This window comes from Equus przewalskii, chromosome 7 (assembly GCF_037783145.1).
Source record: "Equus przewalskii isolate Varuska chromosome 7, EquPr2, whole genome shotgun sequence".
NCBI classification, from domain to species: domain Eukaryota; kingdom Metazoa; phylum Chordata; class Mammalia; order Perissodactyla; family Equidae; genus Equus; species Equus przewalskii.
This window is the reverse complement of record NC_091837.1, coordinates 22,065,215-22,092,275: the sequence shown is the minus strand read 5'-3', so window position 1 is coordinate 22,092,275 and position 27,061 is coordinate 22,065,215. Positions and strand designations below refer to the sequence as shown.

At 60.0% G+C, this 27,061-nt stretch overlaps 2 protein-coding genes and 2 long non-coding RNA genes across 11 annotated transcripts in view; 2 read left to right on the top strand and 2 right to left on the bottom strand.

Annotated features, from left to right (window-relative positions):
- Window positions 1–915: 915 nt before the first annotated feature.
- On the bottom strand, window positions 916–7,512 carry PHETA1 (PH domain containing endocytic trafficking adaptor 1). 6 transcript variants are annotated; one of them, XM_070628955.1, is made up of 5 exons: window positions 7,330–7,512; window positions 6,377–6,516; window positions 5,940–6,009; window positions 5,064–5,189; window positions 916–3,237 (listed from the first exon to the last, which is right to left on the bottom strand). In XM_070628955.1, exon 5 carries the CDS (start codon window positions 3,229–3,231, stop codon window positions 2,581–2,583), a length of 651 nt encoding a protein of 216 aa, XP_070485056.1. In that variant the 5' UTR covers window positions 3,232–3,237; window positions 5,064–5,189; window positions 5,940–6,009; window positions 6,377–6,516; window positions 7,330–7,512; the 3' UTR covers window positions 916–2,580. The 6 variants fall into 6 exon arrangements, 5 of the variants coding, with proteins under 5 accessions (XP_070485056.1, XP_070485057.1, XP_070485058.1 ...); XM_070628956.1 differs by having other exon boundaries at window positions 6,377–6,535; window positions 7,330–7,470; XM_070628957.1 differs by lacking the exon at window positions 6,377–6,516 and having other exon boundaries at window positions 7,330–7,455.
- On the top strand, window positions 2,871–22,393 carry LOC103543714 (uncharacterized). Of its 2 annotated transcripts, none has more exons than XR_011542408.1 (6): window positions 2,871–3,129; window positions 12,460–12,590; window positions 13,243–13,339; window positions 13,778–14,014; window positions 20,238–20,287; window positions 21,078–22,393. It is a non-coding gene; the product is annotated as an uncharacterized lncRNA (long non-coding RNA). The 2 variants fall into 2 exon arrangements; XR_011542409.1 differs by having other exon boundaries at window positions 2,983–3,129; window positions 20,238–20,450.
- LOC139084736 (uncharacterized) lies at window positions 9,352–26,666 on the bottom strand. The gene is made up of 2 exons (XR_011542410.1): window positions 26,536–26,666; window positions 9,352–10,158 (listed from the first exon to the last, which is right to left on the bottom strand). It is a non-coding gene; the product is annotated as an uncharacterized lncRNA (long non-coding RNA).
- SH2B3 (SH2B adaptor protein 3) overlaps window positions 25,183–27,061 on the top strand; it is a 37,280-nt gene continuing 35,401 nt past the window's right edge. For both annotated transcript variants that reach the window (XM_070628954.1, XM_070628953.1), the window contains exon 1: window positions 25,183–25,317. The gene's annotated coding sequence lies outside the window, so the exon portion shown is untranslated. The remainder of the gene's footprint in view (window positions 25,318–27,061) is intronic.

The window sequence follows — 27,061 nt, the reverse complement described above, 5'->3', positions numbered from 1 at the left end:
TGCCCGTGCCCTGTGGTGGCTGCGGTCACAATGCCACAGGCAGCCCTGACTCAGCCCGTGGCCATGTGGGGAGCCACTTCCCCAGAACCCATCTGTCAGCTGTGGTCCCGGGAGAGGTGGAAGGAATTACTCAGCACGCACTGGATGCTCACAAGTGGAATGATTCCCTGACCTTAATATTTTTCATTTCTTGTTTTTGAACGTGTGCGGTGGACCCGGGACTGAAGGTTGCTCATGCTAAGCCACAGTTTTCTGAATGTGCGAGATTTTTCCAGACCGGGAGACATGTGACCCAAGCTCTGAATCCACATCAGGAGGACCAGTCTATGGTGCTGGGTGACCTCCGGCCATTAGCCCAGCCCGGGATGAATCTGAGAGCTGATCCAGGCCCTCAGCACCCCCCAACCCACCCACCCTGTGCTCACAGCAGACATTACCAATCCATCGCAGGCTCTTCCCCTCAGAATCCTCCTCTCTCAGGCCCCAGGCAGCCCCACGCGCTGATCGCTGCGGGGAGCCCGGTTTCTCTTCCCTTCGGGGACCCTGGCGTTTCTCCCAACTATAGGGCTTCTGCTCACCGTCGACTCGCAAGTCCTCACGTTTCACCTGTGCTGTCTCCCCTCTGAAAAGGAGCGCTGCCGCTCCTCCTGCCCGCCCGTGTGTGCCCCTGGAAGGCTCTGCCCTCTCCCACAGGATTCCAGAGGTGCCCGTCCCTGCTCGACACTCTCCAGCTGTGCGAACACGGCAGCCTTCCTAACCTCTCCAGCTTCGGTCTCCTCCTCTGCGGTGGGGCCAGCCCTGCCCTGGGGGCTGTGAGAACGTGCCTGGCAGACACCCCCCCCAGGGCTGCTGCTGGCTCTGCCAGGGAGACCCATCCACCATTTTGGCAGGAAAAAAACGGCACGCCAGCCATCATTTGACAAACTTCGGTTTATTTTATTTTAGCTTTTACAACCCCCCGGGCAGGCTGCCTGATATCCTCCCCCAACCCAACTCCAGAGGCAGCCTGACCCCATCTTGTGCTTTGGGGGGGCAGCCCCACCCAGCCCCCGAGGGAGACCAGGGCATTGTACCTTTAGAGCTTGTAAACCTGCACCAGGCCTGGGCCAACGCCTCACCCCACCAGCTGGGTGTGGCCAGGACTCGGCGCCGGGACCCCCAGACCCAGAGCCCCCAGCCAAGCGTGGCCCTCCCCCCTCTCAGGCCTCGGGAAAGGGGGAGAGGAAGTGGACAAACCTAGAGGCAGCTGCCGGAGAGCCAGGCTGGCAGGGAGAAGGCCAAGAACCAGGTGAGACTGGCTAGGTGCCTTTGTCTCCAGCCGAGGCTCTGGGCCCTCCCCTTGGGGCAGTGCCACCTATCCCCGTGCCACCCCTAGCCAGGGCCAGAGCCAGCGAGAAACAAAAGCACTGAAAACACAAAGCGTTGTTGCTAGGAAAAAACCACCCAAAGTATTAAAAATTAAGTTAGGAAGCCCAGTCAACTGCGCCCGCAGTCAGCTGGTGCCGGCAGACACACGGACAGCCCCCTGCTCCCGGAGCCGGGCGCCAGGCAGCGGGAAGGGGCTGAGTCTGTCCCTCACCGAGAGGGACTCTCTGGGGAAAGAGGTTGGGGCAGAGGTGTCCTCAGGGGGCCCCGGTGTGGGGCCCTGAGGACTGTAAACATGACCCAGCGTGAGGGCCAGGGCGTCCCAGCCCCGAGACTCTCCTGGACGGAGAAGGGCCACCGTGGTGAGCGGGCACAGTGAAGCGGTCGAGATCCGGTCCCCCATCGGGATTGCCGGAGGGGGACCAAGGGCACGAGCTCAGAGAGGGGCTGGATGGAGGGAGAGTGTTCTGGAAGGCAAACATGGCTTCTCAGCCGTGTCCTTGTCCTCCGGGATCCGTACCTGAGCCCTTTCTGGGCAGCGAGTCAGCTCTCGGCCCCTCCTCCCCAGCGGAACCTGCTGGAAAGTCAGCTCAGGCCAGGCTGCCCAGCCCGGGACTGGAGGAGGTGGGGCAGCTCCCAGAGGGGCCCCCCCCACCCACCCGCAGACAAACCGGGTAGGAGGAGTGAAGGATGCAGTGGTGTCGAGCTCGAGGGCTGCCACACCAGGGCAGACGTGGCCCGGGGCCAGAGGGCGGCTCCTGAGCACCTCCAGGGCTGCCAGAGCCCGGGGCAAAGTCCCGCCTGCCCCACTCCAGGCCCGGGACACGCCTGGAAACCCGCCCTGCTGCGCCTGGAGGCCGCCGTGGAGGAGCCCTCCCCTGTCCCTGCGAGGCCCAGGCCCACTGGGCACCTGCCTTTGCGGCCACACAGCCTCAGCAGCACCCAGCCACCCCAGCCGGGGCTTGTCGCCAGCAACAGGCCTTTGCTGGGTGGGTGGGCCCAGCCTGGGCAGATTCCCTGGAAAGCAGCCCTCGGCTTCTGGAGGCTCCTCCAGGCCCTGGGTTCTTGGAACCAGACACGTGGCCGCCAAGGCCCGGCTTCCGCAGCCACATCAGCATCCAGCATCTTCTCAGAGCTGGAGTCCCGGAACCCAGGCCGCGCGGGGACCCCCAAGGCCGGCCTGGCCCCCACGTCCCCCAGTCTCCGGGGGCGCGCTCAGGGCTGGGCGCGGCCCCGCAGCCAGAGGCTCCGCAGGGCGCGCACCTCGCGGCCGTAGCTCTCGTGCAGCCGCGCGAAGGCGGCGGGCGCGCTGGGGGCCGAGGCGCGGCGGCGGGGCGGCGGCGGCGGGGGCGCGGGGCCGGGCGCGGTGGGGGCCGCGGTGCTCCAGGCGGCGCGGCCGTTCTCCCGGGGCGCGGGGCCGGGCGGGGGCGCGGCGGGCGGGAGCGCGCGGGCCGGGGGCGCGGGCGCGGGGCCGCGCACGGCGGCCAGCTGGCGCTCGAGCTCGCGCACGACGAGGCGCAGGTAGTCGAAGCTGGCGCGCGACAGCGCCTTCACCCAGCCCTCCAGCGCCGCCTGGCTCTCGGCCGCCAGCTCGTAGGCGCGCGCGCGGGCGCCCGCGAAGCGCACGGCGAAGGCGAACTCCTCGGCGGCCTCCACCAGCTCCACCGTGCAGCCCTCCAGGATGACGACGCCCGCCGGCTCGCGGCTGGCCGCGTCCTCGAAGTAGAAGAGCATGTTGCCGCGCAGCACGAACCAGCGGCGCAGGTAGGCGGCGGCGCGGCCCGCGCGCTGGAACAGGAAGCCCGCGCGGTCGGCCGGCGCGCCGCTCGTCGCGTACGAGGCCAGGCTGCGCTCGTTGAGCTTCATGGCCGCCTGCCTGCGGGGAGCCAGGGTCACCCGCCGCCCCAGCGCCTCCCGGGGCCCGCGCCCCTCCCCCTTCCGCGGGCGGTGGGGGGGGAAACTGAGGCTCAAAGCGCTCCAGGGCCCGCCCAGGCTCACGCACGCGGCCCTGCAGAAGCAGAGCCAGGACCGGAAGCCCCGTGGGACCGGCCCCAGAGGCCAGGCTCCTGCCCCTCCTGCTGGCCTCCCGCCCCAATACTGCTGGGGACCCCTACCCACTGCGTGCCCCCCATTTCGTGCATCTCAGCTCGCTTAATCTGGCGGCCAAGCCAAGCTGGCAGGGACTGGCGTGACCGCACGTGACAGATGGAGAGACAGCACAGAGAGGTTAGAGACTCGCCCAGGGCCACCAAGCTCGTTGGGCGCAGCTGACGTTCAAAGCCAGGCCTCATTCCAGGCAGCTGTTTCCATCATCCCCGGGACCAGACCCGCTGCCCTTCGGTGGTCCCCAGCGGGCGCCAGCTCTGCTGATTTCCTAGCTCAGCTCTGACGGCCCCCATGAAATGTGGGTGTGAACAGACCCCACTTCAGAGGATTGGAGGGCCTTCATTCATCAAACATTTATTAAGCACCTACTGCATGCCAGGCACTGGGAATACAGCAGTAAAGAAAATGGGGAGGTCGCTGCCCCCGTGGTGCTCACGTGCCAGTGCAGGTGAACGGAGCAGACAGTTAACAAACAGATGAAATACATCTGCCAGATGGTCTTACGTGCTGTGGAAAGTCTGACAGGGAGGGGGTCAGGAGTGCTGGGACAAGAGGAGTGTTTGATTTCAACAGGGGGGTCGAGAAGGCTGTACTGAGAAGGTGACATCTGAACAGAGACCTGCAGGAGGTGAGGAAGGGAACCCCTGGGACATGCCAGGCAGAGGGAACAGCAAGTGCAAAGGCCCTGAGGTGGGAACCTGCTGCTGGTGTTGGGGGACAGCCAGGAGGCTGGTGAGGCTGGATCCAAGTGAGGAAGGGGAGAGGTGGTGGATGCATTCAGAGTGACAAAAAAGACTGTTATGAAATAATCCAGATAAAGGGCCCAGGGCAGGGCCCACACTTACAGGCAGGGGATGGGGAGAGCACTGAGGAATCTATGCACTTGGCCCCGTGATTTTATCCTCCTTTGCCCAGGGCAACACTGGCCAGGCAGGACTTGTCAGGAGGTGGTACAGGGTGTCCAATGTGGCCACACCTTTCCCTGGGGTTTTGCATGGCCACTTTGAGGACCCACCTCGTGCTCCTGCCTCACAACCCCACTCTACATAGGACAGTAGCTACATTTCTCAAGAGGCAAAGTAGGTCAAGCAGCTAGAATGCAGCAGGTGCTCAATTAATGTTCTTTCCCAGCCTGCGTGGTGCCTTACTCAGGCCTTGGAGGAATGAGGTATGGGTGGTGGCTCTCCTGGGAGCGGCAGGTCACAGGGGGCCCAGCCAGGCAACCTGACCCAGGGCAGAGGGGGCGATTGCTCCCTCATCTCACTTGCCTAGGCAGTCAAGGAAGGCTTCCTGGAAGAGGCAACATGAGCCATGATTTAGTAACAGAGATCAGCCTGTCCTGACCTAGCAGCCAGGACAAGGCCAGAGCCCATGAAGGCTCAGGGTCTTTAATCCCTGCTCTGCCTCCCCGAGCTGTGTGACTTCAGACACGGGCTGCCCCTCTCTGAGCCTGAGTTTCTCTCTCTGCAAAATGGGACTCATGCATTCCCTCCCCCCCACAACAACTCCCAGGTGAATCTGGGCCCGTTTCCCTCAGGAACCACCCACCCTACTCACCCCATTTCCCTCCTGCCTCTCAGGCCACCACTCACCTCGCCGGCCTCTGCCCAGCTGTGGTCTCGACTTGCTCTTCTCTGGACTCAAGTGTCAGCTCTGCAGTGTTAGGGCTGTGTGATCCTGGGCAAGCTTTAAGCCTCTCTGGGCCTCTGTTTCCACATCTGTAAAACAGGATCACAGCAGTGCCTAGGTCAGGGTTGCTGTGATGATGGCACAGTGACCATGTGGAAACACTGAGCACGGAACCAGGCACCCGGCGGTAGCTGTTGACATTCTTCTTGGCCCCCAAGTGCTGCCCTCAGTGCTTTGAACAGATGGCCCTTGGTTCCCCTGCACCAACCCTGATCACTCATCACGTCCAGCTGACCCCCTCCGACCTCTTCCCCCTCAGCAGGCCCTCTCTGCCCACTGCCCTCCCCTTCCAGGCCCCGTGATGGCTGCCCAGACGGCTCCGGAGCCCCTCCACTGGTCCCCGGCCTGCGTCCTCGCCCCTTCCAGGCCATGTTCTCCAGGGCAAGATCCTAACTCCCTCCCAGGCCCCTCGCCGGGCCCCACTGAGGGACCCTGTTACAACGAAGCCCAACCACAGCCTCCTCCGCCCTAAACCCCCCATGGCTCCCGATTGCTGAGGATCAGGCTCGGTTCCCCGCAGCCTCCCAGGGCCCCCCCCCACCTCTCGGCCCCGCTGTCACGCAGCTCCAGCCACCCTGGCCCCCTTGCTGTTCCTCATACACACGGGGCATTCTCCCACCTCGGGGCCTGGGCCGGGCTGTTCCCTCTGCCTGGCATGCCCTTCCCCTATCTTCCCACGGCTGGCTCCTCATCCTGCAGTTGGAACTCAGGGAGGCGGGCCCCACCCGCCCTGTGTCCAGGGACCCCCGCCCCTCTCCTGCACCCCAACCGAAACTCACCTGCGTCATCTCTGCCTGCTTGAGGAGGCAGGGGACTCCCGCGCTTGGCATGTAGTTGGCGCTCACAGCCCTGTGGAACGAATCAGAGTTATCGTCCCACAGCTCTCAACAGCCCGAGACGGGGCTGCGCCCCATCCTGCATTCACCTGCAGAAACTGAGACACAGAGAGGTCAAGCAACTTGCCCAAAGGCACAAGGCTCTGCCCAGAGTCGCATGTTCTAGGCACCCCGCCCAAAGGGGCTGATCTTGAGGTCCCCTCACGCTGGGCGGCCCTCCTCCCTCTGCTGCCCAAACGGGGCCAGCCTGCCCCCCGTCACCGGTGGCATGGCACCCGGTCCTACCCATGGCCCCGCCAGCTCCAGCCCAGCACGAAAGGGGGGCAGGAAGCAGCAGGGCCCCTGGGAGGACCCGGTCCCGCTTATCTCCCCGCACTCACGCTGTTTTCCAAGAAGTTCAGAGTCCGCTGATTCAACGGCCGGCAGCCGGCAGGAAGCTGAAGGGGCCAAGTTCTCGCCTCCTCCAGGGTGGGCTGGGGGCCTTGAGGAAACCACCTCACCTTTCCGAGCCTCAGATGCGCTGGGGAGGGTGCAGTGGGCTAAATGAGGGAAACCCACTGGCAGCTACGGGAAGGCCCCAGGACGCCCGCACCACGGTCCGGGCTCGCAGCCCCTATCAGGTGAGGGTAACATCCGGCCCTCGGGGCGGCTGGAATAAGTGAATCCTGGAGAGCCATTTTTGCAAGATGCTTCGCAGGGAGTGAGCGCGCCCAAAGACGCTGTCTAAGGGCTCCAGGGACACAGCTGGCCCAGAAACCAGCACTTGCAGGAAACGGAGGCACGGCACCGTGGCGCTCACTTCAAGGAAAGAAGCCGGACCGGCAGGTCCTGGCCTTGGATTCGGCTCCCACCAGGGTCCCCCAGCAGTGGGCCTCGGGGAGAGGGGGTGTGGCAGGTGCAGGCCGAGCGACACGTGCCGCGAGCCCTCGAGCGCGCCCGCCCCGCCTGCCCGGGCAGGGGCCGGGGACCGGGACCCCCGCAGGCTGGAGGCGGCCCCGCAGAGGCTGGTCCTCCGGGTCTCGCCCCGCTCCCGGCTGCCCTGCCCCTTTGTGTGGGGTGTCCCCTAAAGGACAGCCAGAGCCCCACGTGGGGGTCAGCGACCGCAGGGGGAGCCGACGGCGGCCTGTGCGCAGGGTCCCCCGCGGCCGAGGTCCCCTGTGGGGCCGGGATCATCGGCCCCGTCCGCCCGGCAGCGGGGGTCCCGAGTTGGGGAATCACGCCGGAGTGAGGCGCGCGAGGGCCGATCCCCGCGCCCTCCGGACGGCCGGGGACCCCGAGGCCCACCCACGCGGCCCGGCGCGCGCCCCCCGCAGGTCCCCCGGGCCGGCCTTACCTCGAGGCGCGGCCTAGGGCGGCGGCGGCACGGGAGGAGCGGGGCCGGGGGGCGGCCCGGCCATGGCCCGGGACCCGCTCGGGGGCGGCGACCGCGGCGGCGCTGCTTTGTCTCCGGGGCGGCCGGGCCGGCGCAGCCGCGGGAGAGCAGGGCTCGGACGGAAGGAGGCGGGGGCAGCCGGACGGTCCACCGCCCGCGGGCGCGCCCCTTTAACCCTTCCCGGCCCGCCCGCGCCGGGCCCGCCCCCGCGCTCGGTCCGCCCCCGGATTGGCCGGGGCCCCGGCCCGGCCCGCCCCCGGATTCGCCACGCCCCCCTTGGGCCCGCCCCCGAAACCACTCTTAAAGGGGCCGCGACCGGCTCAGGAATCCCCAGTGCCCTATTCCAGGAAAGAGGATTCGGTTTCGAGGCTCCACGCGCTTCCAAGGCCTAAGTAAGGACAGGCGGCGGATTCGCCCGGAAAAACATCGGGGTCCTGGGCGGGGGTGCTCGCTGAAGCCCTGGGCCTGGAGTCGCAGCTCCTCCTTGCGTAGGGCTGGCGGATTTAGCAAATTTAACACCCAGCTACATTTGAAATATAACTCTGCTGAAAATTTGTGGTTTCTTGGAAAAAGCTGAATGCAGGACATTCCGGGCGTTCTGACGAAGTCAGTAGAGGACCGTACTAGATGTACAGGATGCCTGGCGACCCCCCCCCCCCCCAGCTCCAGGTGAGGCGGGAAAGCTCTGGAGTTGGGCAGGCTTGGGTTCAAGTCCCACTGAGCCGTCTGTCACTGTGGGGCCTTAGAGAAGTCACTTCACTTCTCTGGGCCGGTTTCCTCATCTGTTAATACAGACAGTCGCCGGATATGAAGTTCACGGCAGACAGTAGGTGCTCTCGACAAATAGGAATTGCTGTTCTTTATTCTGCTTAGAAGAACACAGCCCCACCTCCCTGGACCTGCTCTTCCTGCTTCCTCCCCGCCGCCCTCCAGGCCTCCATCACTGTCCAGTCCTGGCTTGAAGGCAGCAGAGAAACAGGACCGACCAGGATCATATATTCATTCTACAGCCTCTCACTAAGCACCTACTGTGTGCCGACACTGTTCCAGGCACGGTTCCTGAGTCAGTGAACAAACAAATAAGTTCTGGAAGTGATTCCTGTTAGGAAGACTCAGCTATGGCAGTGGGGTAGATTTTAGACACAGTGGTCAGGGAAAGCCTTTCTGAGGTGCAGAGACCTAAAGGAAGGGAGAAGGGAGCCCTGTAGGTCTCTGGGGGTAGGGTGTCCCAGGCAGAGAGAATGGTAAGTGCAAAGGCCCTGAGGTGGGCCCATCCCAAGCATGTTTGAACAACAGAGAGGAAGCCAGCGGAGCTGGGACCGAGTGAGCAAGTGGAAGAATAGTAGGAAATGAGGTCAGAGAGTATCGGCAAAGCCAGGTTGCTTAGGGCCTTGTGCATCATGGGAAAGATTTGCTTTTACTCTGAGAAGAATGGGGAGCCATGGGAGGGTTTTGAGTAGAGAAGGGATGTGATCTGTCTTAGGTTCAGCACGGTCCCTGGCTGCTGTGGGGAGGATGGACTGCAGGGAGCAAGGGTAGAGGCCCCAGGAGACCAGGGAGGAAGGTATTGCAGTTAGTCCAGGCAAAAGATGATGGTAGCTAAGAGCAAAGCAGAGGCGGTGGAGGTGGAGAGAAGCAGTTGAATTCTAGAGCCTGCCTGATAGTGAAGCCAGCGCAGAGGAAAGCGGGGCCACAGCCACGACGTGGAGAGAGACAGGTACCTGGTGATATCTGATATCTGCTGAGCTCCCGGATCCAGCTATACCTGATGCTGCCATAACTCCTCAGCCAGGAAAGGCGAGCTGGGATTTCCCCCGAATCTAGATGCTTGCCAGTTGAGGAAAATGCCAGGCACAAGGGCATTTGGGCTTTGGTGTGGGTAAAACTTCCCAGAGGTCTGTGAGTCTTGGCTCTCAGAGCCCCTCATGCTAGAGTTGAGATTTGACCTGGGTGAAAAAGGCAGAAATCGGAGCAAGGCCCTGGCATCTTTTAAAAATTATTATTCCTTATTATTTATTTTTTAATTGAGGTGAAATTCACATTAAAAAATCATTTTAAAGTGAACATAACGTATAACAGGAAGACGTGTTGGTAACACTGAATTATATAATTGAAATTTGCAAAGGCAGCAGAACTTCGATATTCTCCCCAAAACAAATCTGTATAGAATGATGAACGTGTGAATTAACTAGAGGGGAGGAACCCTTTCACACTGCAGACGCGTATCCCATCGTCACGTGGATACTGGAAATATGTTACAATTTTGTTCATCCATTACACCTCAATAAAGCTGAAAATAGATTTAAAAAAAAAGATACAGCTTCCAAATTTGAAAAGACACCAGCAAAAGTAAAAGCAAGTGGACAATCGGTGGCATTTAGTCCGTTCACAAGGTAGTGCAGCTACCGCCTCAGTTGAATTCGAGAACGTTTCCATCACCCCAAAGTAAGAGCCTGTCCCCGTCAGCTTCGCTCCCCGTCCCCTCCCCCAGCCCCGGCCACCACCTGTCTGCTCCCTGTCTCCAGGGGTTCACGTGTTCTGGATGTTTCCATGCGTGGAATCACACAGCACATGGCCTCTGGAGTCTGGCTCTGTTCACGGAGCATCACGTTTTCAGGGTCCGGCCCTGTTCCAGCGCGTGTCGTACCCCGTTCCTTTGTGGCTGAATCCTGTCCCGCCGTGTGGACATGCCGCCTCCTTTGTCCTTTCATCGCTGACGGATGTTAGGTTGTTTCCAGCCTTGGCTGCTGTGACCAGCGGAGCGTCTTTGTGGCTGGCGCCTGGAGCGGGCTGGAAAAGGAACAGTGTTCAGAAGGACTGGGAAGGGGAATTTGAGAACCAGAACTGGGTCGCGGCTGCCGTTACCAGTCCTGATGGTGTTCCCTCCAAACCAGTCTCGAGCCCGTCACTTCTCCATCTCTGCCACCACTTCCCTGCCCCAGGCCACCGTCGTCTCTCGCCCAGTCGGCTGCATAGCCTTCCCTCAGGTCTCCCTTCTGCCACTCTGCCCCTGCACCCCCGAGTCCATTCTCCACCGCGGGATCCTAGTAAAACTGGAGTCAACGCGAGTCACGGCACTCTCTTGTTCAGAGCCTTTCTGTGGCTCCCTGTTGCCTCAGGGGCAAGTCCAGACTCCCACCCGGGAGTGGCAAGGCCCTACTTGTCCTGGCCCCTGCCCGCCCCTCCAGCCTCCCCACACGTGGTTTCCTAGCCCCACTCCCTCAACTGCAGCCTCCTGCCACGCCTCTGTTCCCCAAATGCACCGTGCTCTGGGCCTTTGCATGTGCTGGTGCCCCTTCCAGGACTCCTCCTTCAAGCCCTCGCTCAGCCATTGTCTCTTCCAGGAGGCATATGAGCCCCAGCCCCACCCCACTGGGTCGAATGCCTTTGTTTCCTCCAGGCAGTCAGTCTTTCAGCCAACACTTAGGGAAGCACTTCTGTGTCCCAGGCGCGGGGTACACACGGCAAAGACAGGCAGGGATGCGTGTCCACAGCAGCGCTACTCACACTAGCCAGCATGTGGAAGCAGCCCAAGTGTCCACCAGTGGGTGGGAAGATAAACAGAATGTGGTGCATCCGGACAGTGGAATATTACTCAGCCCTAAAAAGGACTGAAGTGGCAATGCCCACTAAAATGTGATGATCCTCGAAAACATTATGCTGCGTGAAAGAAGCCAGTCACCAAAGGCCATGTGTTGTGAGAGTCCAATTATGTGAATTGGCCAGAATAGATAAGTCCAGAAAGACAGAAAGAATTTTGGTGGTTGCCAGGGCCTAGGGGGAGGGAGGACGGGAAGTGGCCACTTAATGGGCGTAGGGTTTAAAAAAATGGGTATGGGGTCTTCCTTTGGGGTGATGGAGATGTTTGGAACCTGATAGAGGTGGTGGGTGCACAGCATTGTGAAGTCGTAAGTGCCACTGAATGGTGGCCTTTAAAGTGGTTGATTTTATGTCATGTGAATTTCACCTCAATAAATGGTTAAAAAAAAAAAAAAAATGACAGACAAGCTCCCGCCCTCGCTTCCCGGGGTAAACAAAGGAAGCAACATCTACAGTACACGAGCCGAAGTTTGGGGTCCGGAACCACCGCAGGGACGAGCACGTGTGCTGTGAATGAGGACGGCGGGCCTGCCGTTTTAGCGGGGAGGGGCCGGGGGAGACCTCCCAGAGAAGGTGCTTTGGGGTAAAGACCTGAAGGAAATAAGGGCACAAGCTGTGCAGCTATCCAGAGGGAAGAGCATTCCTGGCAGAGGGAACAGCAAATGCAAAGGCTCAGAGGCAAGAAACGTATCAAGGAGGCCAGTGTGGCTGGAGCAGAGGCAGCAAGAGGGGAGGAGAGATGAGACCCAGGAGGCCTGTGGGCTTTTCTCAGAAGGCTGGGGAGATGAGGAGGAACTTGCTAAGGAGATAAGAAGCCACATGAAGTTGGAGAAAAACCAGAAGCCATTTGGTGGCAGCGTACCTGGTTTGGGGACTGCCCAGCCCATGACACCAGTCTCCCCCCTGTGAGCAGGCGGGGCCCTGAGCGCAGGGAGTCTTGTCTGCTTTGTTCTCTGCCGCGTCTTCAGTGCCCGACACATCGTAGGGACAGTCTTCCCAGGAAGGTGCCCACAGGACCTGCCATCTTGCACCCAGCCCTGTCCTCGGACCCGCCCTCTTCGCTCGGCCACCAGCACCACTGGGGTCCCAGGCCAAGCTTCCTTCCGCGGTGGCTGCCCCACCCCAGCAGTGGGCAGAGGCCACCAGCCCCGGGAAGGAACTGAAATTGTCCTCCACCACAGTGCGCTGGCCAGGCCCCATGCGGGGAGGGACCCGGGTCCCAACTTCGAGGGTCCTCCCTTGGTACCTGCGCTCCACCAGCTGAGGCCCGGGCCTGGGCGAGCGAACTTTGCTGAAGGCGTGGGACCAGGAGGGTCTTGCCGGCTCCCTCCAGAGCATCCCGAGGAGGATGGGAGAGCCCGCCTTGAAAGGTGGCATTGCTGACTCCTCTCCTCGTCCCCATCATCAGCTATGGGGCGTCTCATGCCCAGTCCCCAAACCCTCTCCTCTGCCGCCTGCAGACCCCCGAATTCCTGACTGCTTTCCCCCCAGGAGCGATTTAAACTGCCTCGGAGTTTCACCTGCTCCTTATTAATAACCAGGACGTACTGCACGCCGGCACAGGGCCGAGTTCCTTTGACCCAGACCATCATATTGAACTCTCCAGCCGAGGCTCAGAGAGGGTGAGTAACATGCCCATGGTCACACAGGAAAAGGGCAGAGCTGGGGCTGCCACCCAAGCCTGTTGGATACCCCCCCATGTTCCTAACCACCTAGCCACCTCCACTTCAAGTCCGAAGAAACCCCTCCCGGTACCGTCCTAGCAAACCCCACAAACTCACAGCCCCTTCCCCTGACCCCAGCCGAGCCCCGACCGGAGCGCTAGCATGGCTGCCTCTGCTGTGCGTGTTAGGTGGAATGTGTTTTCCTTCCTGCTGTGCCAGGTCGGGACCTGAAGGGAGTGCTGGCCGGCGTGGCCCCTGAGCCACAGCCCGGACTACAGAGTGCAGGGGGAGGTCTCGCATTTCCCGTGAAGCCCAGACTCACAAATCAGCGTGGGACCACGCTGCGAGCTGGAAATCACTTAATGTGCAGCATGGTTCCCATCCCCACTCTGCCATTCTCAAGCTGTGTGACCTTTGGGAAGTCACTCACCTCTCTGTGCCTTGGTTTCCTCATCTGTGAAACAGAAGAAGGAACACCCCCCCCCCCCATCTCATAGGTGCATGAGGGACTTCAAGAAGAATAGTCCTGCTTACTGAGCACGTGCTGTGGGGTTTGCTTCTCACGACAACGCTGAGAAGTAGGAACGATTTTGCCATCCCCATTTTACAGAAAAGAAACCGAGATGACATGGCTAACCTGAACTCAAACCGCAAGGAAGTGGATTTGAACCCAGGCGGTCTGGATTCTACACCTTGCTGCCCGTTAGGTAATGACACAAAGTCCTCAGAACGACACTAGCATAGAGTAAGTGCTCAGTAACTGTTCCGTGTTACTACTTTCTGCTCACAAGTTTTGGCTGGCACTTCAAACATCTTTGAGCAATAAAAAAGTTTTAAAATAACTAAGTCATTATCTGGGAAAGATGCTGTTTGGGGGTAAAGAAAATCAAAATATAAGGCCCTTGGGGAAAATTTCTAATGTAAAATTTTTAAATTAAAACTGTTAATAAAAACTAAAAAGTTTTGGTGCCAGACCTGGGTTCAAATCCCGGCTTGGAATCTGAGTAGCTATGTGACCTGGGGCAAGTCACTTCACCTCTCTGAGCCTCAGTTTCCTCATCTGGAAAAGGGAGATGACAAGGGTTGTTGGAGGGTTCAGTGAGCTTCGAGGCCCTCGCTAACTTGTCACTGTCTGTTTATTTAAGGGTTCGCTCGCCGACAATCTGTTTCCCGGCACGAGAACAGAGACAGTGTCTGTCGTCTTCGCCATTGTATCCCCAGTGCATGGGACAGGGCCCAGCACGTAGTGGAGGCTCAAAAATCCCAGCCTGCTGGGCAGAGTGTCCTCCTGCCCCCATGGGGCCCCAGCTCCTCTCAGCCTGCCCAACTCCTGGCTTTCCCAACTTCCAACCCCAGGACCATACCCTCGTCTCCTGTTTCAGGTATGAGAGGCCCATGAGGCACCTTCGCATGATATGGCAACTGGGAGGACCCACTGGTGTTCTGTGGCAGGAGTCTCTCAGTTGCCAAGTGGCTAAAAGCTGCACACAAACAGGCTTCAGCCACAGAGAGATTGACTGACTCACATGGCTGAGAAATCTAAGGGTAACTGCTTTCAGGTATGGCTGCATCTAGGTGCAAAGCCCATATCATCAGGACTCAGTTTCTCTCTGTCAGGTTTTGCATGGCTCTGAGTGGATTCATTCTCAGGCCACATGGCCCCCAGAAGCTCTGAGATTATGTTCTCCCAGCTCCAAGAGGAGTGGAATGAAACATTTTCTTATTGGACTCTTCTGCCCAAGCCTGGAGTTGATTCTCACCGGCCATGTGGCTTCACCTGCCTGTCTTTGAACCAATCATTGGGGTGGGGACGAGAAGGCCGTCCCCAGGGAACATGTTGAACCGAGATTTCATAGAAAGTCAGGTGCTGTTAGCATAACAAGGGAAGTCCAGCAGCCACGCTCATGGGAACCCATTTCAGCAGTGAGGGGAGCCCAGCTGGGGGAAGATGGAAATGTGGGGCTTGCTGCTCTCCACACACCCCTCCGCCCTCAGCTTCCTGCTTCTGCATCTAAGAGTATTGCCTCGTACTTCCCTCTCTCCTCTCCTCCTCTATCCTTGGCCCTGTGACTCCTACTGCCTCAGAGAGGTAAAGTAACTTGCCCAGGGTCACACAGCCAGCATATGAGGCAGAGCACACCCAGGCAGCTAGCCCCAGCGTCCTTCTCTGGGCCCAGGAATAAGCAGAGTCTGACCATTCGCCTGAAGTACACCCAGCCCGGCCCCAGGTAGCTGAAGGGAAGTGACTCAGCGGCCTGAGGCTCTGCAGACACTCCTGTTCAGTCTGGGTAATTCAGGGCCCTGTCAGCCCTCACAGCCCCGCAAAGGACCCTGCGGCCCCCTTCCCCTCAAGCTTCCTCCTGCCGCGGCTGCATTTCCCCGCCCCTCCAGCCAGTTTCTGCCCCTCTCTGTGCAGGTCAGGGTCCTCCTCTCGGAGATGACCTGCTGGCCCGGCGGCATCTTCCTGTGCCGCCTGCGCCCACGGCTCACCCCGGAGCCGTGCTCAGTCACCCGGTGCTGGCGAGGGGCTCAGGGTGGCGACGGATCTCAGAGCCGCCCGGCCGTTCTGCAGGCGAGGAGTGGCCCACACTCACGTCACATGCTCTGTGGGACCATCCCTGGGCTCTGCCAGGTGCGGGCAGGGAGACCAGCTTCCCAGCCTCCTGCAGCCCATTTTGGGGGTCGAGACCAGCCTGCGGGGGGGACGGGAGGAATAGAGTGGGCGCAGCCCCGACGCCCTCCAAATCCTGCCCCGTGAGCTAACACTTTTGTTGTCACGTTTTTTGATTGAGGTGACATTCACATTTCCATTGTAAAGTCCATTTCAGTGGCACGTGGGACATTCACAATGCTGTGCCACCACCTCCATCTACTTCTAAAACGTTTTCATCACCGGAAAGGAAACCCCACACCCAGTAGCTGTCACTCCCGTGCCCCCCTCTCCCAGCCCGGGCACCCACCATCCACTTTGTCTCTGCGGACTTGCCTGTTCTGGATGTTCCACGTCGCTGGTCTCATACACGTGCGGCCTTCTGCGTCGGCTTTCACTGAGCGCCACATTTCGAGTTCATCCACGTGGAGCAGGCGTCCTTCCCTTCGACGCCGCGCGTCCTCCATTGGTTTGCGTGGCTGAGGATGGCCAGCTGCCGTCTGTGCACTTGTCCGCTGACGGGCGTTTGGGCCGTTCCCACATCTCGCCCATTGTGGCTGCTGCTGTGAGCGTTCGTGCGCAAGTATCCGTTTGAGCACTGTTTGCAATTTTGGGGGGTTTATACCTTAGCTGACATTCGATGCTTCTTTTAACGTAGCTGGGAGGGGAGTGTGAGCGGTGCTCGGTCGCCTGCCCCTCAGCGTAAAGGAAGCTGACAATAACCCGCGTCACTGATCGAGTGTCCCGTGCTAAGTGCTTTGCACACACAGTCTCATGGACCCTTCAGCAGTGCTTTTTTTAAAGATTTTATTTTTTTATTTTTTTTTCCTTTTTCTCCCCAAAGTCCCCCCAGTACATAGCTGTGTATTCTTCGTTGTGGATTCTTCTAGTTGTGGCATGTGGGACGCCGCCTCAGCGTGGTCTGATGAGCAGTGCCATGTCCGCGCCCAGGATTCGAACTAACAAAACACTGGGCCGCCTGCAGCGGAGCGCGCGAACTTAACCGCTCAGCCACGGGGCCAGCCCCCCTTCAGCAGTGCTTTTTGAGGGAGGCACTTGGTTCATCCCCATTTTCGCAGAGAGGTCGAACCAGCGGGGAGGCGCCGGAACCAAGGCTCCCATCGTGAGCCTGTGCGTTAGAGTCACCATCCACCAACAATCACCAAGGACCTACCATTTCATTTTGTCTCAACACAACGTCTTGAGCACCGTTATAATGTGTGCCGGGTTCCTGCCATGAGCCCAGGTTCAAAGATGAGCGGAACTGCAGCCCCACCCTGCAGGAGCTCAGAGTCTGGGGGTACGCAGCTGAATGCATGAGTAATTGCAACATTAGGGATGAGCCCTCTGTCCCTCGGACGCTTGATACAGAGGAGGCAACGCCCCCAGGGAACCCAAGTAGACCTCAGGTAAAGGGCACAGTTCAGGTGTTTTTGAAGGATGTATAGGAGTTTGCCAAGCGGAGGAAAGGGAATCAGAATGCCAGGCAGTGAGAACAGGACACGGGTCTGGAAACATGAAACAAGGGACGGAAAGAAGTCTGGTGTGACTGGAGCGGAGGGCATTTGGTGGGTATTTTCAGGAGGTGAGGTCGACAGGGATGTGGCTGGGAAGGGCTTGGAATGTCAGGCTGCCGGTATGAGTTTTGCTCAGAAGGTCACACAGCCACGGAAGGTTCAGAGCAGGGGAGAGACATGGCCCATAATCACATTCGTGCCTTGGAAATAAATAATAGGCATTTGAGGAGCACTGACTGTGTGGCAGAGACCTCAACACGAATCATTTGACTTAATTTTCACCACAATCCTAGGAGGTCGAGCCATCCCTTATCCCCATTTTACGGACGAAGAAACTGAGGCTCAGAGAGCCCAAGTCACTTGCCCAGGGTGACCCAGCACCAGAGGAAGAAGCCGGGCATTAAACCATGTCCCAAATCCGTGTTGTCGACCTTGGTGGCCGTTTGACGGTGGATCGGAGGCCCCAGACCTGGAACCGGGGTGGGGCATCCAGGGGGGCTCCGGGAGGAGGGGCCGAGGCTTCGCGCGAGCCTCCGCCGCCCGCCATCGCGGGGCCACCAGGGGGCGCCCGAGCCCCGCGTTACCGCCCGCGGGCGCGCAGCCTGGACCGGGCCCCGCGGAGCCGGGCCGCGCGGGGCGGCCGCGGTAACCAGGTTGTCCGGTCTCTGCGGAGCCATCGGGGCCTTTAATTACCCGGGTTGGAAGTGCCTAATTGTCTGCGGGGCCGCACGCCACTGAGTCACTTCCCCTCCGAATCCACATCCCCCCGCGGAAGAGGGGGCGGTCCGCGTTTGCGCGGCAGGGCTGGGGGCCCCGGGGGTGGGCGTGGGGCGCGCGGCCGCCGCGGGCGATTTGGGCCAAGGTCGGAATTCTGGACCCCGAGTCCTGGGCCGCTTACCAGCCTTGGGACTGGGGCAGGTCACTTCTCTCCGTGCCTCAGTTTCCCCCTCTGTCGAAGGGAGGGAAACAACACTCTCTCCTTCCTACAGTTGTTGGGAAGACTAAATCATTAATCCATGCAAAGCCCTCAAAATAGCGCCTGGCACATAATGTCCAATAATGATTAATTCTGTTATTACCCCATTATTATTATTATTATTATTTGGGCGTAGTAAGTCGTTGAGAGCTGTGTTCTGCGATCGGACAGGTCTTGGGTCCAGGAGTCTGCTTCAGTCGCTGAGCAGCCATGTGACTCTGGGCACGTGGCCTCCGATTCCTCTTCCGAAAAGTGGGGTCGTTCCTGGCAGAGCCCTCACGGCAGGGATGGGAGGGGGTGTCCTGCTCCCCGGGAGGTCTCGGCTCCCGTGCAGACTTCCGGAGATGGAGTCCAGATTGTAAAGCGCTGCCTGCTTTCCTGAGGCGGCCTGGGGCGGGTTTCGGAGTGGAAGTCGCTGGGAGGGTGGAAAGGGGAACCGGGCGCGGGGAGGAAGCTGGACGGAGCGGCCCGGCACCTGCTCGCCCCTGGACCCGCCCGGGAATCCGGCGGAAAGAGGAAGGGCCGCTGACAGAATTCCTTCTGGCCAGGACTCCCCTTCCTGACCCTGCCAGCCTCCGCTGGGCCCCGATGGGCGGGGAAGGGGCTGACTGGACACCCCCAGAGCTGTCTTGAGCTCTGTATTCGTTATGTGCTATGTCATAAATTGCTCTGCAACTTAGTGGCTTAAAACAGCATTTATTATTTCATATGGTCCCGGGAATCTGGGAGCTGTGTAGCCGGGCGTTTCCGGTGCAGGCTCTTTCCTGAGGTTGTAGCCAGACATGGGCTGGGCTCCTGTCATCTGAAGGCTGGACTGGGGCTGGAGGAGCCACTTCAAAGGTGGCTCATCTGGGGCTGTTGCCCAGAGGACTCTGTTCCTTGCTGGCCGTCAGCAGGAGGCCTCCGTCCCCCACCACGTGGGGCTTCTCCATAAAGCTGCTGGAGCGTTCTCAGACGTGGTGGAAGGAGGAGGGTTAGAGAGGAGAGTGACAGCAGCCAGGGGAGGGGGAGGGGGCCTCCAGGAAGTGAGGGAAGCGAGGGATGGGAACATCAGTTGGAAGGGCATCCTGGGCAGAGGGAACAGCCGTGCAAAGGCTCTGAGGCAGGAGTCGGAGGTGGTTTTGAGGAGTGGTGAGGAGCCCAGTGTGTTCCAGGGGTCACTTGATAGAGTGAGCATGCAGGACGTTCCCTGAGTGCCTGCTCGGGAGCAGACGGCCTGCACAGTCTCACTTCCCTTCACCCTGCTACTGTCACGCCCATTTTACAGACTGCGGCCACTGAGGTTTAGGATGTGGAGTCTCACACAGCAGCACTGGGATGAAAACCCAGGCCTGGAAACCTCCAGCACCAGCGGTCTTAGTCCATTTTGGGGGGACGTAAACATTCAGTCCATTGCATTCCGCCCTTGGCCCCCCAAAGTTCACACATGCAAAATGCGTTCCATCCCAAGAGCCTCAAAAGTCTTAGTTCCTTCCGGCATCAACGCAGAAGTCTAATGCCCAAAGCCTTCTCTAAGTCAGTCATGAGTGAGACTCAAGGTGCCACCATTCTGCGGCAGATTCCTCTCCAGCTGTGAAATCAAACGTGCGCTTCCAGAATGCAACCGCGAGAGGACGGGCATAGGACAGAGGTGGAAAAGAAGAAAGGAGTGGCAGGTCCTGAGGAGTCCAAAGCCTTCAGGCTCTAGAATAATCCTCTCTGGCCAGATGCTCTGCCCTCCAGGCATGCTGGGGCTGAGTCCCGCTTTCCAGAGCCCCTGGGGTGTGGGGTTCTGCCTTCTGGACACATTGGGGTGGCGTTCCTGCCTTTGAAGCTCTGCTGGGCAGCGATTGGGCCCCCAAGGTTCTGTCCGCCCCCTGGCTTTGCTGGGCACCGCCCTGGTGGGGACTCTCCCTGGTGACCCTGCCCTCAACGTGGCCCCTTGCCTGGGTTGTGAGCTGGCAGCTGCTGCGAAATCTAGGTGGAGGCAGCCATGCCCGCACAGCTTTGGAGCACAGCCCACGCCGCTGGGGGCTTGCTGGAGCCACAGGGGGCGCTGACCGGGACCCACCCGGGCAGAGCCAGCAGGGGTGGCCCCTCCTTTGAAATCGTCCTGCCACCCAGACCCTTGCATTCTGGGATGGGAGGGAAGCCCCAATGATCCGCGAACCGCCTCGGGCCTCTCCCCTTGTCCTGGACCGGCTTCGTCTGCAGCGCTCCTCTTCCCTCTGGGCCCTCCGCAGAATGGCCCGTAGGGGTCCGTCCCGGCAGTGCAGACGTTTTCCAGCAATCACCCCAGACTCCTCCAGCCTCTACCCAGCACCCAGTTCCAAAGCCGCTTCCACAGTTATGCGTGTTGACTACAGCAGCACCCCACGTCTGGGTGCCAGTTTTCTGTCTCAGTCCACACGGGTTGCTATAACAAAATACCGTAGAAATTCCGCTATGAGTAGTTTATAAACAACACAGTCTATTTCTTGCAGTTCTGGAGACTGGGAAGCTGAGATGGAGACGCTGGCAGATTCGGTGACTGGTGAGCGCCCCCCGTTCTGGTTCACAGACGGTGCCTTCCAGCTGTAACCTCACGTGGCAGAGCTGGAGGGAGCCCTCTGGGGTCTCTCTCACAAGGGCACTAATCCCATGCACGCGGCCTCTGCCTCCTGCCCCAATCACCCCCCTAACACCGTCGCCTGGGGGTAAGGATTTCAACGTGAATTTGTGGGGGGCTGGAAACATTCAGTCCAGTGTCGCAGCCGTTGCCCGGCCAGGGGGCAGCCCCGGGCTCAGGCCTGCTCCTCACCTGTGGCCCAGACCGTGTTCCCAGCAGGGGGAGGACGGGTCTGCAGAAGCACACTCCACAGCTGTGGACATCGAGGCCTCCACGCACCGGCTGGTAACCTTGGGAGGAGTCTTTGCTCTCCAGCCTCAGGGTCCCCATCTGTACAATGGGCGTGAGGGTCTGTCTCCCACAGGGCAAGTCTCTGTGACCAGCATGCTCCACAGCCACCCCTGAGGGATGTACGACTCACATCCACTTACAGTCGTGCCTCGATTAACAACAGGGACACATCCTGAGAAATGTGTTGTTAGGCAATTTTGTCATTGTGCAAACATCAAAGAGTGTGCTCACACGAACCTAGATGGTATAGCCTACTACACACCTAGAATATGTGGTACTAATCTTGTGGGACCACCATCATATATGCAGTCCGGGGACCACCATCATATATGCAGTCCGGTGGCTGAAGCACTGTCATGTGGTGCATGCCTGTATAGATTGTAATCAACACTCTCTCTCTCTCTTTTTTTTTTTTTTGGTGAAGAAGATTGACCCTGAGCTGACATCTGTGCCAATCTTCCTCTATTTTGTATGTGGGACACCTGCACAGCATGATGTCGGTCTGTGCCCAGGATCCAAACCAGTGAACTCTGCCGCCAAGCAGAGCGTGCGGACTTAACCGCTAGGCCACAGGCTGGCCCCTAATCAACACTCTTTATTGAGCACATGCTATTCGGAAGTGCTGTCCAGCCTCCCAAGCCCTTAACGTGAGTTTTCTCATCAAATTCTCCCCATGCCAGTGAGGTCAGCCCTGTGACTGTCCCCATCTTACAAATGAGGAAACTGAGGCCTAGAGAGTCCAAGTGATCATACAGCTAAGAAGATGCAGAACACAGACTTCTAAAGCCATCTGGGTGACCCCAGAGCCTTGGTTCTTAATTAGGGGCCCCTCTGACAATGGCGTCCTGTGCTTGAAGGGTGTCTTTGAGAGATCCTGATCAGGGCTAATGACTCCACTTTTCAGGGCTCGGTTTCCTCACCACACGATGGGGATAGTAATATCAACAATAGCGCCTACCCCGGGCGGCCGCGAGAGTCGAATGAACTAACGCATGGAAGATGTCAGAGCTGCGCCGTCCGGCCCAGGAGCCGCGGGCTACGTGTGGCTCTTTACACGTTACTTCATTAACATTAAGTAAAGTTAAAATTCAGTTCCTCAGTGACATTGGCCACGTTTCAAGCGCTCAAGAGGCTCATGTGGCAAGTGGGGACCATATTGCACAGGGCAGACAGAACATTTCCATCATCAGAGGAAGTTCCACTTGTCGGAACTGGTGTGGAGCAATGCCTGGCCCGCAGCAAGGCTCAAAGACTGCTCACCACGTTATTGCTAATCCTACATCATTAGCTGTTTAATGATAGTATCGTATCTATTACTCTTAATCCTATTCTCGCCTATTGTTATTTTTATATTTATTATTACTTGTCCTGTAACTATTAAGTGCTGTTAGTCCTAACTATTATATTACATTTATTGTTAATCTTATTACTAACCTGTTGTTATTTTATATTTATTATGCTTAATCTTGTAACCATTAGCTCCTATTATTACCATTTATCCTAGACTTGTTAGGTGTTATCATATTTATTGTTACTACTAATATCCTATTCTTATCTAATATTCGCTATTAATCCTGTAACAGTAACTATTTTTACTATTAATTAGACTTGTTTATTGTTATGTTTTTATATTTATTGTTATCAGTCCTTGTGTTGGCATCCTGTACTGGTTAACTTTTGTTTTGTTATTAGTGTTAACTGTTAATGTCACTATTAACAGTATTAAGCAGTACCTGTCGATATGGTCGTTGACTATTGTTTCGTTGCTGCTATTAATCCGGAGAGCCTGGGCCGGAACCGGGCAGGCAGCAGGTGCCCTCGGGGTCAGCGTCTGTCCCCGCGGGGGGACCTGCTGGGCGCCGGCGCTGCCCGTTTCGGGGCAATCGGCCTAAACCTCTTGCTCGCCCGGCGGCCTGTGAAGGGGGAGGAGCCGCAGAGATGCGACCGCGGGCTGAGCTGCGAGGCTCGAATCTAGGGCAAGGCGGCGGCAGGGGCTCCTCGGAAACCTCTCGCCTTTCTAAGGAAAACAGAAACGAAGGTGCGACGTCTCCATCGCGGAGAGCGCTGAAACGAGAAACTGGACGCTGGAGGGGACGCGCGGCGAGAAGAAATTCAGCGAGAAAGGAAACCGCTTCGGGCCTCAGAGAAATCTGGCGAGAGAGAAGCCTTGCACTGTGATTAAAAAGGGGAAGAACCACAAGTCTCCATTTAAGTCAGCAGAACTGCTGTCTGGCAGCGAGAGGGAAAGTGCTTGTGGCTGGCAGACTTCAGCAACCATTTGACAACTGCTGTGTACCCGGCTGCTCTCTTGGTACCACCTGACAGCTGTGTGACTGCAGGCAACTTACTGCTCTCTCTGGGCCTCAGTCTCCCGAAGTGGAATAGAGAGACAATAATGTGGGGCGATCAGTTTACGCCTCCTGATACCTTCCCCCTCCCCTCGTCCCACACCCTCGGATGCTGGGTCGCCTCCTGCAGGCTTTGCAGCTCAAATCCAAAGGTCAACAGGTCCTTCTGCTCAAAACCCTCCATGGCTCCCTATTGCCCTCAAGGGAATTCTCAAGCTCGCCACCAGGACCTTCAAGTCTCCATGGGACAGGCCCGCCTTTCTGACTTGGGCTCTTCCCATCTATCACCACTGCCTTCCCAACGTTCCTCGAACACACGGAGTTTCTCACCTCCGGACCCCTGCACTGGCTGTTCCTTTGGCCTGGAGCACCTTTCCCTCAGACCTCGTCACGCCTGGATTCTTCATGCCCTGGGGTGGGGGGAGGGGTGGTCTCAGCTCAGATGTTAGCTCCTCAGGGTCGCTGTCACCGAGCCTCCAGTCTGACGGCCCCTTCCGGCTCTCCATCCCTTAACTCTTTGTCCACCTTCATGACACATTATCCCATTTATTTATCTGTGCTCCGTGTCCCCTCCCCAGAGTGTCAGCTCCGGGAGGGCGGGGAGATTCGTCTGTCTGGTTCACTGCTGTGTCCCCAGCATCTAGAACAGTGCCCAGCACACAGTAGGTACTTAACACTTATCTGTGGAAAGCACACGGTTTGTGGCCAGCTCTTTCAAGGTTATTGGACACCAAGGACCCTGCAGCCGACCAGCCTCCTTCCCCCTTCTGCTGGGGTCTGGAAATCCCCACCTTCTGGGGAACCCCTTCCTGTAGCTCCGAGGGCAGGACTCGGGCCTGACGGTGTAACCAACACTCACAGAAAGCGTTTTCTCTTGGGCCAAGCCGCAGGCCGCCTGCCTTCACGCATGAACTCATTTCGTCCTCACGCCCCCCAGTGGAGCGGGTACTCTTATTATTTCCATTTCCTCGGTGGGGAAATCGAGGTATGGAGAAGTCACGTCATATGCCCACATCTAGGAAGACGGGGAGGCAGCGGAATGGAGGGGCGCGCTGTCTGGAAAGGGGTGACCCGGCCCCTGCGGGCTGGGGGCGTGGGCGACCCGTTTCCTGTTGTGGGAGGGAGGGAACAGACATTCCTCTCTCCCCGACACCCGGGCTGGCTGAGCGTGTGCACCACCCCAGACTCGCGGGGACCCCGCTGTCAACCTCACGCCACATCAGGCCCGGAGAGAAAATGAAAGTGGCCCCCAGACAGGGAGGCCCGGAGCGCATGGGCGTCCGCGGTCTGGGAGGGCTTCCCGGAGAAAGGGGCACTCCCGGCGCGGGGGACGGGCGGCTCGATGGAGGGCGGTCTACACGGGGGGCACAGACACGAGGGTGGGGACGGAACCCGAGTGGGGGGCTGGGGCCGCGGCGGGTCGGCGCAGCGGCGCCGCGGGTAGCCGGGGCCGGGCGGGGCGGGGATCCTGCCCCGGGTGATGAAAGCTGCGGTCGCTGTTGCACGGACAGGTCCGGCGCGCGCAGATAAGGCCCGGCGGGAGGGAGTCGGCGGGGCGCGCCCCCTCGAGGCCAGGCGGCTCGGCCCGGCCCCGCCCCGGCCCCGCCTTTCCTGGGGCCCCGCCCCCGCAGCCGGAGGCACCGGGTGGCCCGCCCCCCCGGCAGTTCATTCCCTTCTTTAGGCTGCGCGGTGCAAAATCGGGTGGGCGAGCTGTGGGCGTGGTTCGTCCAGGCCCCGCCCCTCCCCGGCGCGCGTTGGAGACCCCAGGACCCGGTCAGCCCCGGAGGTGCAGTGGCGGTGGGCGTGGCAAGGCCCGGCCCCGCCCCCGGGACCTGCCCCTCCGGCCCCGGCCGGCTCGCGGAGGTGGGCGTGGCCTCGCGCGGCCTCGCCCCTGGGCCCCGCCCCGCCGGACCGCCCCCCCCCCCCCCCCGCCCCCCGGGGCTCGGCGAGCGCAGCCGGTTCCTCTTTACATAACGGCGCGGGGCCGCATGGGCTCGGCCGCCGCCTCCGCCCGGCCGCCCGCCCGGACTGTCGCGGCCCGCGGTGGCGACGGCGGCGGCAGCAAAGTTTCCCCGGCGGCGGCCCGGGGCGCATCCTCCCGCAACTGTCAAGCGCTGGCGGCGGAAATGATGAGGCGCTGGCCATTTTCCGAGCCCGGGTTTCCTGCCTGAGCCCCGCTCGATAGAGCCGCGAGCCAGGAGCCGGCGCGCGGAGAGAACGCTCCCGGGCGGGGGCCCACCCGCCCCCTCGGGGTTTCGGGGGGCCGGAGGCGCGCGACGCCATGGGCCGGCCGGGCCCGGACCCCCCGTGTCTCAGGTAAGGCGGCCTCCCCGGCGCTGCCCTCCCCCGGGGCCGGAGGGCTCGGTCCTTCCCGGGTCTGCGCGCTCACCCCCGCCTGAAACGCTGTCCTGCCGCTTACTCAGGTGGGGGCGCTCGGGGGGACCCTTCCCCGGCTCCTGCGACACCCTCCCGGCCGACACCCCACCCACACACGTGCTGGGATGGAGTGGGGAGCCAGGCGGTGGGGGAGGCGCCCGCAGAGGCTGCGGCTCCTACCCCCAGGCCACCCCTTAAAGCGGCCCCGCCTGTCGAGGCAGCATCCCCCTCGACTTGTGTCTGGTGGGAGGGGTCGGGGGGGGGTCACCGCTCGGTACCTTGAAAGTGAAAGTAGTGAAACTGAGGCTGCGAGATGGAAGAGCCCTTTGGTGCGGCCCCTCCCTACTGCCCCAGGCCATGTGGCTAAGAGGGAGTCCCCGATTCCAGAAGCCCCTCTCCCCACTTTCTGCATCACCGAGGTGAGCCTGGCCAAGCGGCCCCATGCCACTGAATTTGGGGGTTCCCAGAGGTTAGGGATCCCAGAGCTCAGGTCTCTTTGGCGGGTACCCTCACACCCCTGACCTGGGCCACGGGAAAACCCTCCCACCAAAAACAGGCTGGGGGTGTGTTGGCGCTCTAGGTCAGGGGCCAGCTGGGAGGGTATTTGAGAGGCCCTTAGTGTCTGGTGCAGAAATCCCCTCCGTGCCCTCCCTCTGGCCATGGGGGCTTTTGGGGCGGTGGGGACTGCATTTGAGGAACTGGGGAGGGGTCCTGCCTGCCTGCTTGTCCCGCTTCTTTTTTTTCTTTAGTTTCCTCATTCTCCTGTTTCTCTTCCCCATTCCCGGGCACGATGATGTAGGTGAGGAGGTCATTGCCTGCAGCTGGGGGCCTCCAGGGAGAGGCATGGCCAGGCCTGACTGAGTGGGAGGAAGTGAAATCGGGCTGCGGGTGGGGGCTTTGGAGCAGAGGGCCTGGCAAGGCCGGGTCTGCAGGGCCAAGGTCCAGCTTTGGGGCAGGAGGGGCCGAGATCTGACCTACACCCCCCTTGCCTGGGGCATAAGCATCCCCTGACCCCTGCCAGCTGCCAGGCGCAGCTGGGACAGCCAGCCCATCCTGCCTCCCCATTTACAGCCCAGCCCGGGGCCCCTGCCAGGGCGGTGGGCGCATGGGTCTCCAGGGTTGTGGGCGCGAGTTGTGTCTGGATTTCCCATCACTGACCTGGCTGCCAGAGCGGAAACGGCGCTGGAGGCTCCCCGGGGCCTGCGGGGGCCAGAGACTCAGCCCTGATGGGGGGAGAGCAGGCGAGGCCGCCTGGGCGGCTGGGGTCAGCAGATGAGAGGCCAGGGCCCATTGGGGAAGTTGGAAGGGTTTTTAATACGGTTTTTCTGAGCCTTTCCCACAACCCCCTCTATGGGAGGGGAAATCCTTCTGAGCCAAAGGGTGAGCATTCCTAGAACTTCGTGAGTCCCCGCGGGCCACGGCGTCAGCCGGCGGTATCCGCTGCTGGGGTCTGAGGACCTTCAGGGGGCTCAGCAGAGGAGGGTCTGGAGACTTCCATTCTCCCTCTGTCTCTTTCCAGCTGAGGTCATGGGCAAGTGACACTTAACGGACCTCAGTTTCCCGCTATGCGAAATGGGGTAATAACAAGTTCGTGGTAGGGATTTAATAAGTCAGTGTGTGAAAAGCACCTGCTGCCTGGCAGAGAAAGGTCCACGTACAGGTGTGGGGGGTGATTTTATCGTCA

What these genes read in the sequence shown, in the direction of transcription:
- PHETA1 (XM_070628955.1), bottom strand. Translation starts at nt 3,231, where the DNA reads ATGAAGCTCAACGAGCGCAGCCTGGCCTCGTACGCGACGAGCGGCGCG.